The sequence below is a fragment of the Antrostomus carolinensis genome, unplaced genomic scaffold (genome assembly GCF_000700745.2).
Source record: "Antrostomus carolinensis isolate BGI_N321 unplaced genomic scaffold, ASM70074v2 scaffold18149, whole genome shotgun sequence".
In the NCBI taxonomy this organism is placed as follows: domain Eukaryota; kingdom Metazoa; phylum Chordata; class Aves; order Caprimulgiformes; family Caprimulgidae; genus Antrostomus; species Antrostomus carolinensis.
In genome coordinates, this window is record NW_010340834.1 from 239 (window position 1) to 12502 (window position 12264).

A 12264-nucleotide genomic window follows, 5' to 3' on the forward strand; every position below is an offset into this window, starting at 1 on the left:
GAGAGCACACTCCCATCCAGGGACAAACATCAGCCGGGCTGGAAGGAAAAACAGTGATGGTGATTTTGCAATTGACTATGTCACCAAGGAAATAGCACAGCGTGGGCTGCTGACAAGGGCTGCCTGAGGCCAGGGTGCTCCAAAACCACTCAGCCCAATGTCCCTGGCCAAGCTTTTTCCTGCTGCACATAAAGGACTTGTTGTTTAGGTCCCTAGCAAAGAGATCCTTGAGTTTGAAAAGGGAGCAGGGAGTGTGGGGCTGGAAGGATGGGTCAAGGTGCAGCCGTTGGCCGTGGCTGTGCAGCGCCCAGCACTCCCACCCTGGCTGGGAGCAGGTGAGGTGCAGTACATCCCCATGTCTTACCTGAAGCGTTTGCACCCCCAGGGTTATCAACGCTGAGAAGTCGGAGTTCAATGAGGACCAGGCAGCCTGCTGTCAGATCTCCATCCGGAGGAAAGAGCTGGGCCTGGAGGAGGATGAGGAATGGCTGATCCTGTGCTCCACGCAGGTATAGCCCATGGGCAGGCTGTGCTTGCCCTGCTGCCAGCCCTGGTCCACACCTGAGGGCCCAGGTACAGGAAACACGGGGTTCCTCCATCAGTCCTACATGCCCAGGCACCGAAACCCTTCCTTGGACACGTCTAGGGCCTCCACGTACCCTGTGTCTGGCCTGCAAATGCCCAGCTCTGCCCATATGTGCCATTTCTATTTCCCTGGCCCATGCTGTGCAGCATCTCAGATTGTCCGAGGCCTTTACTCGGTGTCCTCACCTTTCCTTTAGTGTCCTCGCTCTGCTTTCAAGGCAGGTGTATGTTGCCATCACTGGGGGACAGCAGTGTGCACCAGGCACATGGGATGCTCCCACCTGGGAGCAGCTCTGCCTCGCCTCTTGTAAAATAAGAGTAGAGCCACCTCCCCTAAAATGCAGAGGAACAGCACATGAGGGTGGGTGGCTGCGAATCCAGCTGCTCAGATGACACGTCTGGCAGAGCAGCACATGGGCATCACGTGAGTTTGAGCTGCACAGGGAATTAACTGGTGGCAGGGAGGGGTGGGTGGGGTGGAAAAGCCAGGCAAAACACGTACAGCAGTGTCCTGGCTGCAAGCCTGCCATCTGTACGACCTCTCCAGCCCGTCTTCCCCCTTTGACCTCTCCAGCCCATCTTCCCCTTCTTCCCCACTGCAGTTCCTGACTGGTTACTACTGGGCACTGTTTGACGGCCATGGTGGCTCAGAAGCTGCCATCATCGCCTCCAACTACTTGCACTACTGCATCAAGCAGAAGCTGGAGGAGGTTGTGGGAGGCATCACAGAGGTCCGTCCCCCCATGCATCTGAGTGGACGCTGTGTTTGTGACAGTGACCCACAGTTCGTGGAGGAGAAGCACATCCATGCAGAAGACCTGGTGGTGGGAGCCCTGGAGAACGCCTTCCAGGAATGTGTGAGTACCCCATGCAGGGCACTGGTCCTGCTGTCCCAAGCAGTCAGTCTGTCCCTCCTCATTGTTAAAGGAATTCCAGTCAATCTGTGGGTAACTCTAGGTTTGCTTCATTGACAACTCAGAGTTGGGCCATCACCTCATTATCAGTTAAAGATTTCATCAATGACACATGCATGTTATTAGTCCAAACTGCATTTGAGTCTATTTGGTAAGTATCTCTTGGTTTTTGTCTGGTTGGTCTTAAAATCCTACAAAAAGACATACTAGAATAGGCATGAGGAATATTTAAATTATAATACACCCCAAAAATCATAATATCCATTTCCATTGACCAGGGAAGCTGGGGCTTCTGGCGACCACCATTGGTAAATTATAATCCTAAATTTGAAAGTAAAACGATTGCCTGATAGATTGAATCTATGACAACACCAGTCTCCGTTACCCAGTACTCCCCACATTTGATGGTCATAACACCATGTCTTGATTCCCCATATTGGTTCATAAATCTGAATGTGATATGAAGGAGCAACTCTTGAAGGGCAAAAACCCCACAGCCAGCATTTAGACGGGCCAGAGCCGTTGGTCCAAGTATTCTTTAAATCATCAATTCTACTCCAGACATTAGCACAGGATTCAAGACAGTCATGAAGTAGATAAATAGGGTCTCTCTGTTTGGTTGCTGGGTAATGAGATGAAAAAATGACCTGTTTATTCTTTGTCTTAAAGCCTGTAACTTGACCCGAAAGTTGATCAGAGCAACCACTATATAAATATATATATAAAAATAATAGTTCTATTGGAACAGGGATCCTGGTGACGCAATGCAAATCTGGTCCACGAGGTGTCATTCTTAGCTAAAATACAAGGAAACATAGAGAAAAATAATACTTTACAACAGTCCATTATTCTGCAGAATCTTTGTGGGCATGAGAATGATGGATCCAAGCCTCTTTCCCAGCAACCTGCTCGTTGCTGGGCTCCAATTCAAATCCATGGTTTCTTTTCTTCTCAAGAGAGATCCTTTGATTTGCCCAATTATACCAAATATACCAATAATCAATATCTTGACTTCCAGAATCTTCTAGAATTAATCTCAAAAACTTCTGCTTATGAGGTTTAAAAGTTCCTTTGGGAGGCCACTCATCGTTTGATCCTCCTCCTCCTCTAGTTCTAGTCAGGAATGGCCATTCCTCTTGGCACAACGTTATCAGCCTCCTCTTCTGTAATGTCTGTGCCAAGGGTATCTTCTTCCAATTTCCCAATACCTCAGCAAGGAGTGTCCCTCTTTCAATGGTGGGTGTCGTTCCCATTTTCTTTTACCTTCTTTTATTTTCTTTATAGCAAGTTTAAACACAAGAGTCCTCCCAGTATAAACCAGTCTGGAATTACCCGTACCCAAAGCTCTATAGGTGCACTCACCTGTTTGCCAGCAATTTGAGTGTTGGAGACAGGTTTGTCCAGAGGGATATCTGGCTCTTATCTTTTTCTCTTGTGTCCTAGAGTCCCATCTGGGTCGCCAGTTTCTGTCAAAGGAATTTCAGTCAATCTGTGGGTAACTCTAGGTTTGCTTTATTGACAACTCAGAGTGGAGCCATCACCTCAGTGAGTGACAAAGGCATTGCAAAAATCAGGCTCTCTATATATGCTAAATTTAACATTATACTATAGAAATTCTTCTCAAAGTTCTTGGTGTTTTCCCATGAACCCACAGTTCCAAATTCTCATTAATTTAAAATCCTATAAAGAGTCCATAGTGAGTCTTCAGACTTGGCTGATTCTTATTGTCTCATCTCAGTTCCTCTTCAGAAGTTGCAGTTCACTGGTCTCATTCTGGTCACTGTGTTCACTTATCATCTTGAATAATCTTGCCTGCTAACCTTTGCACTTTTTTTAAAAAACCTACATAGTGACATTTAACTAGTACTTACTCTAAGTTAATCACTTATCTCCTATGATTATTACGTCCTAAACTCTATCATTCCTGTTAATTCAGCTGGATTGGGTTTTAAACCAAGCACAGAAGGGGCTATACAAGGGACAAATGAAAAGCAACGTGGTTGCATGGCTTACAGGAATTAGTTCTATTATTTCATAGCACCTGTATCTAATTTTTCATCTTTCCTATAATATTTCTATTCATCAGTATCATTTCACTTATAAACATTTTCTCAGAGAGTCTTTTCCTTTTCCACTCACTGCCTGGGGTGGGCAAGGTCTGCAGTTCTGCAGCTCACGGAGCAGGCAAGAACATTCAGCCAAACCTTTAAGTGTGCTGAGATCATGCTGGGTCAGCTCGCCAAGATCTGCCTCAGATCTATTGCACATCAGCAGTGCTGACCCAGCACAAAGCTACAGCATCTGCAAAACTGCCCCCAGGGGATACATTTCTTCAGGGCTAGATGGTGGCTCTTGTCACACGCACATGTACCAGTTTGAGATCTCCCCATCATGCTCTTAAAGTGGTCCTTAGGCCAGTAGCAGCAGGTTTGTTGTCTGTACCAATGCCTTGCTGGTGTCCCATGTCCCATCTGCCATCAGCTTTGGTTCTGGATTTCTGCTGGGAGGCGTGAGGCAGCTGCAGAAAGCAGCAGCCCAGCTCAACGTCACTCTCCAGACTTTTTTAAACCAACAGGATGAAGTTATCGGCCAGGAGATGGAAGCTACAAACCAGACAGGAGGCTGCACTGCTCTGGCTGCCCTTTATTTCCAGGGAAAGCTGTATGTGGCTAATGCTGGGGACAGCAGGTGAGCCATAAGAGAAGCGAGAAGCTGCTGGGGGCTGAGAGCTGGGAGATAAGCCAGGTTTCCAGCACCTTATTTAATCCTGCAGAAGGTAAATGTGCAGCCCAGCCTTTTCCATCCTGCCTGCCACAGGACCTGTTGGAAGGCTGGGTGCTCTCGTGCCCCTTGGAAGGGTTTGGGGATTTTGAGGGACTAACACTGCCCAAGCACAGGGCAGCAGTGCAGCAGTAAGCTCAGCCTGGCAGGTGTTTAAAAGTGGAAGGTGTTTTCAAGGCATCCTAAAAAGCTTCTTCATCTGGCCTTGGCCTGCCATTCCTCTAGCAGTGAGCTCTCAAACCAGGCAAGCTCAGTTCTCTGCTGCAGCAGTGCAATTGCAATGGAGTTATTTAAAATACAGCGGCATTTTTAAACATTTCTGGGTGCAGAGCTGTTCTCTGGCATTGCTCTGCCGCTGGTTACCCTGGTCCCACACCTGGCTGACCCTGGGTAAGAGGAGGGCTGCAGTGACAGACACAGCTCAGCTCTTGGCCTCCTCCCCCTCGTAGGGCGATTCTTGTTCTGAAGGACAACGTTGTGCCCATGAGCTGCGAGTTCACACCCGAGACAGAGAGGCAGCGGATCCAGCACTTGGTGAGTCCTTTTGTGCATTAGATGATGCAGCTGTGAGCACCCCACTGGGTCAGAGAGGGCTTGTGGCAAGAACACCACCAGGTTTCCTCAAAGGCCACTGTGTGGCCAGAATGGCAACTGGCAGTAGCCAGGGAGGGCTGGGGGCAAGATTCAACCAACAGCCTTTAGTATGGGAGATGCTCATGTCCTCCTTGAGATGTGCTTTCCCAGTTCTGTTCTCCATTCTGCTGGCTGGGAGCGCCAGTCCCAAGGCAGAAGCAGTTTTGGTGCCCTACTTGGCTGAAGCAGAACCTGTTCATCCTCACACCTTCGTTCTCTCCTCCAGGCTTTTCTTTTCCCCAAGCTCCTGGATGGCGAGTTCACACGCTTTGAATTTCCACGGAGGTTGAAGGGAGATGACGTGGGCCAGAAAGTCCTGTACCGGGATTACTTCATGGAAGGCTGGTGAGTCCTTTCTGCCTGAGGAGAAGGCTGCAGCACAGGGCAGCTTTACCTGCTCGTAGCAATGGAGAGGTGAAGGGAGAAGAGGCATCCCCCACTGGTGAGAGCAGTGGGCTTGATGGTGGAAAGCTGTGTCAGATCAAGTGAAGGATGCTGTGAGCAGTCTCCCCCTGACTGAAGGGCTGGGGTCCTGGCAGGGCAGTTAGGGAACAGTTGAGATGGTCCTTCTGGGATCCTGTGAGGTGGGGCTGGTGCAGGAAGTCCCAGCCTGGTGCAGGTACAAGCTGGGGAGGAAGGGGAGAGAGAAAAACACTTGGGAGGGAATTCAGCAAGGGGTCATCTTCACTGCATCTGCTTCAGCAAGTCACCTTGCCCCTTCCTCAGTCAGGTGCCTGTGCATGGGGGCAGATCGAGGGTTGAATCACAGATGAAATGCTCTGGCTGGGTTGTACCATCAGGTCAAACAAATCCCAAATCAACGGTGAATCCTCTCTTCTAGGGGATACAAGACAGTGGAGAAAGCCGACCTCAAGTATCCTCTTGTCCATGGTCACGGGAAGCAGGTAGCTTAATGCTTTACACACTGGGAAGGCAGAGGCAAGTCTGCTGGGGGCTCTCAGCGTCCCCGTCACTCACAGTCACCCTCTGGGGCACTACGGCAGACTGGGGCTGCAGAGAGCACCCAGTGCTCTGGGGGTCTCCACCATGGTGCAGTTCCACAGCCCCGATACAGCAGCTCCCTTTGCCAGCACCATGCAGCCTGGTCAGTGTAAACCAGAGCCCTCCAGAGCAGAGAGGTTGCACCCTCCTGCTTGCAGAGCAAACAGCAGCCCTCTAGCCAGCCTGTCCTTTCCTCATCTCCCCTTGCACACCACAACTCATTTCAGATGAGAACTTCATTCCTCAGATCCCATTTTGGACTGTGTCCTCCAGCTCTAAGCAGTGCCTTTCCCACAAACTCTCTTCCTCAAGGAGAGGCTGAGAAAAGGAGGCTGGAGAGGGAAGGAGGAGGCAGGGAGAAGCACCACAGCCTGCATGCCACCCCCTTTCCCAGGAGAAAGGATCCTTCCCATCACTTCCCCTAAACCAACCCAGTTTACTTCCTCACCACCCAATATCAAGAGCAGATGCCACCATGGGCTTCCTGAGGTCTGCAGCATTACTGAGAGTACCTGTACTAACTCCAGAGCACACCATGGGCCTCCAGCAGCCACCAATGTGCAGGCTGTCTCCACACTCACGTCAGATCATCACTTCTGATCATTCCTCCATCTCTGAAGTCTCCAGGGGCAGTTCTGGGTGATGTTTGGAGAAGGGTCCTAAAGGCAACACATCGATCAGTCAGGACCAGCCTCTAATAGTGCCACGTTCTTACATTTCAATCCTGTTTTGCTTTGTTTGGGGCCAGGCTCGCTTGCTGGGGACTCTGGCTGTTTCTCGAGGTCTGGGGGATCATCAGCTCAAAGTCATCGACACCAACATCGAGGTCAAACCTTTCCTCTCCTGCATTCCCAAGGTCAGTGACACCGCATGGGAATTGCAGGATGGAATTAAACATGCTGCTGCTCCTCCTCCTCCTCTGTAGCACCCCACTTTTTACAGACCTACCAGGCCTTAGCCACGTCCTTTTTCCATCCCCTGTCTCTCTGCATGCTGCCCAGAGAATCCTCAAGATAGAGGAATCTAGAAGCCTAACAGCAAGGGGTCCCACTTTGTCATCTCTCAGGGGAAGAGTCATCTCCCTGACCCCTCCAGTACACTGCAGGAACTGTCACTGATTTTCTCCTGTGCTTTCCAGGTGAATGTATTTGACTTTGCTCTGCATGACATTAAGGAAGATGATGTCCTCATCATGGCAACTGATGGCCTTTGGGATGTTCTCTGCAACAAAGAGGTGGCCCATATGGTCAGGAGCTTCCTTGCAGAAAACAGGACAGATCCTGACAGGTAATACCAGCTTGGACATCATTTTCCCTTTCAAAGAACCTGGTCAGACTAAAAGCAGGCTGAGATCAGTCTGCTTCTGGGTCAGCTCTGGCATGACCAAGCTTTCTTTTCTGTGACTCTAGAAACTGCCTCCTAATCTTTCCCTGTCCTAAAGAAACAATGGTAAAGCTGGTGTCTTAAAAACCCTACTGCTTAGACAACATGAAGCCACATCTCACTGTTGTTCTTAAGGGACTAGTGCCACGTTAACCCAAACCTTGTGTTTCTGCCACCCACAGATTTTCAGAACTGGCCAAGTGCTTGGTGTGCAGAGCAAGGGGAAAGAAGAGAGGCCACCAGTGGATGCTGGATGACAGCCACGAGGCATCCTATGATGACATCTCTGTATTTGTCATCCCACTACACAACAGGGGTGAGGACTGACCGCGAGCATGACGCGCAGGATCTCTGTGTCCCCCTATGGCCGTGCTATTCAGCATCAGCCCGAGACTGAGGGATTTCTGCTGTGCACTTACACTCTCTTCCAGCAAAACCATCTGCAGTGGAACCTCAAAATGCACAGCCAGCACACTTAGGCAGAAGATCAACGAGAACAATAGCTGCTTAAGAACAAGAGAGGAACAGTGGGGAACAAATCATTCCCCTTACTCTTTGATGGGCCAAAGAGAAATCGCAACGGGTGCCATGCAAGCTGAAGGGTACTATTGCTGAGATCTTTGCGGTACAGTGAGCCTCAAATCCACGTTTCTAGTGACCCCTCTCCCTTTTTAATATTGAAGAATGAGGATAATTGAACTGGATTTTAATCAGACTTGAACCAAGTCGTGTAAAGCTGGATGCGTAAGCTAACGTGTCCCTCGTGTCCATCTGCTGTAACACAAGATGTACTGAAAACCCGGGAGCTGCTGCTAAGGCAGCACGAGGCGTGGCTGTGCTGGCCTCACCCAAATGCTGAAGCAGTAGCCTGGACCTCTTGAGAAAGTTGCCATTTGTAGGCAGCACCATCTCAAAACAGACAATATTTGCAGATGAAGCTACACGTTGGTGTACAGGAGCCTCCTGTGTAAAAATACGTGCCTTAATGTTATTTAAATATATTAGCACCTGATGTAACTTACAGATTTCTAACAAATTTTGTCCACAACACTTGCTAACGCTTTGTCTATTCATTCAGGTAATTTCTGACAGCAAGGCTGGTTTTGTAGCAGTAGCACTGATGAGAACCAAAGTATTTTAAGTTCATCAGCTGATTTAATAGAACTCCAAGTAAAATAAAACTGGTTTGTTCAAATTTGTCTGCATTGCTGAATCACATGCGCTTACACGCATCACAACAGGAGCAGCAGTGCAGAAAACATGCCAAACTGAGTTGTGCCTTAAACCTCTGAGGATCTGCTTCTCACCTCGTTCATTAACCAGGGAAATTCAGGTCTGGACAAGCTCCCCATCTCCCCGAGTCCCCACTCTGGTTTTCATTATTCATGACACAAGTTGCAGAATTTCCCAGTGAAGCAGACAAACCTGTGTGCAAGTTCCGTAAGGATCAAAGTCCAAATAAGAATACAAGGGGGTTTTTTCATCCATCTTACTGCAGTTTTATTCCTGCCCAAGGTTTTACACAGTCCTAAGATGGGAGAAAAACAGCCTTAGAAAATTGCAGGGGTCTTTGTGTTTGCTGAAAACCAGTTTGTCACTAGAAGAGTTCCCCCAGCAGGACCACCCGAGGGCGAGGTGACACAAGGCCATTTCCTGCAGTGGGAGGCCAGGAAGGAGTTTAGCCTTCTCAGCTCACTCTAATGTAAACTTGTGGCTTGAGCAAGGGATAAAACAAAACCCGTTTCTCTCCAGTTTCACTCTTCCCCCATCCTCTTGAGTTTAACCTGAAAACAATTCACATGGGTTTAAGCACATTAACCTGATGCCAATTGCCATCCCCCCTACGGGAGCTGTAATGCTTTATATACATCGACTGTAACGATCCACGTCTCCTGTTACTCCAAACCAACAAGTTGTTTCCCCACCTTAAAAAAAACTGAGAAAGGGCTCAGCTCTCCCAGACAGACCCCAGGCTTCTGTGAACACTCCTCTACCCACCAGACCTCACCAAGGAGCTGTCACAAGTCCACTTCCCTATCCGGATACATTCCTAGGCAGGAGAAACCTCTTAAAATGGACAATTTATTTAGAGAAAGCTTCAGAGCATCACAATTTCCACTACAGAGCTGCTGACTTTCCAAAACAAAGGGGCTTTTAAAAATGATTTTCCCATTCCCCTCCAAGAAAACAGCAAGTCATATCACACTGGACAAACGCAGAATTTACAGCACTCAGTGATCTCTCTACAAAATATTTATTGGTAACAGCCACAATACTCAATTCTCCACATATGTAATATTTTGTGACAAAACATAGTTTGACTTTATGTATTTACACTCATCTGGCAGATACCACCCAGGAGTCAAACTCCTCACACCACGACCAAAGAGACCCATTTCTGAAAGGCTCGCCAGGATCCTAGCCCCTGACCCAAAACCGAGCTCAAGTCTCTTAAAGTGCAAAGATGGTCAAGAGGCATTGGAAAAGATACACTGCTACTTCCAAATCTGTTAATTCAATTGCTCCTGTCCCCCCCAGAGCAGCAGCTGGGACATTAACCAAGGACCTGGGAGCCTCAAAAAATTAAAAAAAAAATATTAAAATCTCTCAAAGACTTAACTTGAGAATTGCACCCAAAAATGTCCCACAGCCCAAGCAGATGTGCTCAGCCATCACCACCACGTATTTAGAGGTGGGCTGCTGAGTCTCACTTCCCCCTTGTTTTAAAGAAAGGTCTTTACTTCATCCAAAAGAACGTTGGGGGGGGAGATTAATCTTCTAAACATCAAATTTGGAGGGGGAATGCTGTTTCCTGCTTGGCTTTACATAAGGTTGGACGCTCTGTTAGAGGTGGGAGAGCTGTTGTTCATGAGGTCTGTTCTCATTGCTGGCTGCCGTGAGGAACACAGGAAGGAATTGCAGTCCTGATACTTTTAAAGAAGCAAATAGAAGCTGGAAGCTAAAAGCTTTGTTCACCTTTCCTGTCCAACCTTCTAGAAACAGGCGACACTCAAGTTCCTCGAGAAGAGCTGGCACATTTCCCTTTTAAAGGCAGATGGGAAACACTCAGTGCTACAACAACCAAGGAAGACGTCTCTGCCTGTGTGAGTGGCAACTGAACCTTATTAGCACCATGTTCTGCATGAACCTGTAAATTCCTCTTCACTCCAGAAAGCTACTGATGCTCTTAGTACACGTGTCCTTCTAGATGGGTCCTTTGGTCGTCTTCTTCTTAAACATTTCACGCTGCAACGCACCATGTCTTACAACACTGCAGGCAGAAGAGAGCTGAACAGTCTTTAGACGAGCAAAGAGCATTTTTAGAGTAAAACTTCCAAATGCTTCCCTGTGAAAAGTACAAGAGAAATGGCTGGAGATTCTATCTGTTCCCTTCCTCAGGCAGCAGACTTGGGAAAACCCTGAAAGATGATTTGCTACTGAAATGCTGAACGGTTTAAAATGCTCTACAAACCCCAGACACTGGTATGTTACAAAGCACTGCAAAATAGGGCTGCTTACAGAAACACCAACAATGGTAAAATAGCACCAAGCAGCCTGAAATGCAAAAATAGTGAGTTGAAGAGGTGGCTGTGGAAATCTAGTCAACTGTGAGGAGAGAGATCTCCATCTCCCTTGGTGCTGGGCATTTATAGGTGACGGTGGGACAGCACATGCTGGGAAGAGGGATGCTGGTGTCTCTCATCTGCATCTCCAACAGCAGGCCTGCATGGCGAGATGGAAAGCATCAGTCGGCTGTTCCCTCACCTCCTGCAGTCTGGAGGACAGCAAACTCACATCACAGACCCGTGTGTTGGAGAAACGGCTCCAAACTCGTGCAGTAGCACCAGCAGAGGCGAGCCACAGAGCTGCCAGAGCAGCTCCAGCCACAGCATGGATCCAAACAGGAACTTTACCAGTTTACCAGCTGCCTCATGCACAGCGATGCTCCCGCCAACCGTCACAGGCAAACGCTGCAGCTCAGCACGTGCTGCTACTTTAAAGGAACCAGCAGTGGAGAAATGCTCGTTCCCCATCCCCAGCTCTCAGCACAGCACGTTGCCACTCACACGGGCTGTTTGGAAAAAATATTTAAAAATTAAAAAAAAAGGTAAGGAAAAGCAAAGCAGAATAAGCTGATTTACTTTTCCAGGGAGACATGCTCTGAATTATATATGGGGCCTCACAATCAAGACAAGTTTTGCTGTAGCAGGGGAACAGCCACACAACTGACCTAAGGTAAAATGCTCGAGCACTGCTCTCCAGTACAGACTGGCGCTCGAGAGCAGAGAGAACACGTCCACTACTGCACTTGTCACCTGCACTTGTCACCTTACCAGCACGTTGCATTTAGGAGAGGGCAAAGCACACGTGACTGGGTGAGGGTAAGCATGGACTTTCCAAGCTGTGACCCAGCACACAAAACCAAGCGTGTTTGGAAAGGCAAGAACACAATGAGTATCACATTTACACCAAGCCTGGCCTGGGCTGCTGGTGGATGCATCTGATCAATGCAGCGTTTCAGGAAAAAGAAGGTGGACCCAGGCCTGAAGGCAGCTTGCCAGCCTCTCTGTGCCATTGGCCCACGAGCCCCTCTGGAGCAAGAGAGCACGTCCCTCCCGTCTCTTTGCAGGGCCACAGCAAAGCAGAGTCAGCACAGTCACAGGTAAGATTTTAAAAACTCAATTCTGAAGACATCATCTGACAAAGGAAGCGTTGCTCTTTAGAGGCTATCGCTGAAAACCTGCCAGGCCTGTAAGAGAATGTATGAACCAACTGCATGTCAGTTTTATCAACAAAGAGATGCAGGTCTAAGCCTGCTGTGGGGAGAACTTAATGGAGCTTAATTACAAACCAGGAGGGAAAAACTGCATTGGTGAAGGTAAACAGCCTAGACACCCCACAATACTGGCCCACATCATATCTTTAATATCTAAAAGTAAAAAAATATGGCCCATTCCCACTGCCC

The 12264-nt window shown here is 48.4% G+C and overlaps 1 protein-coding gene across 1 annotated transcript; it reads left to right on the top strand.

Annotated features, from left to right (window-relative positions):
• Window positions 1-385: 385 nt before the first annotated feature.
• On the top strand, window positions 386-7625 carry PPM1M (protein phosphatase, Mg2+/Mn2+ dependent 1M; the record flags this gene model as incomplete). The annotated part of the gene is made up of 9 exons (XM_010176302.1): window positions 386-509; window positions 1188-1442; window positions 4075-4187; window positions 4730-4814; window positions 5140-5258; window positions 5755-5818; window positions 6664-6771; window positions 7054-7202; window positions 7481-7625. Coding segments are annotated over 9 exons (1162 nt in total), but the record flags the coding sequence as incomplete, so codon positions are not given.
• Window positions 7626-12264: the final 4639 nt, after the last annotated feature.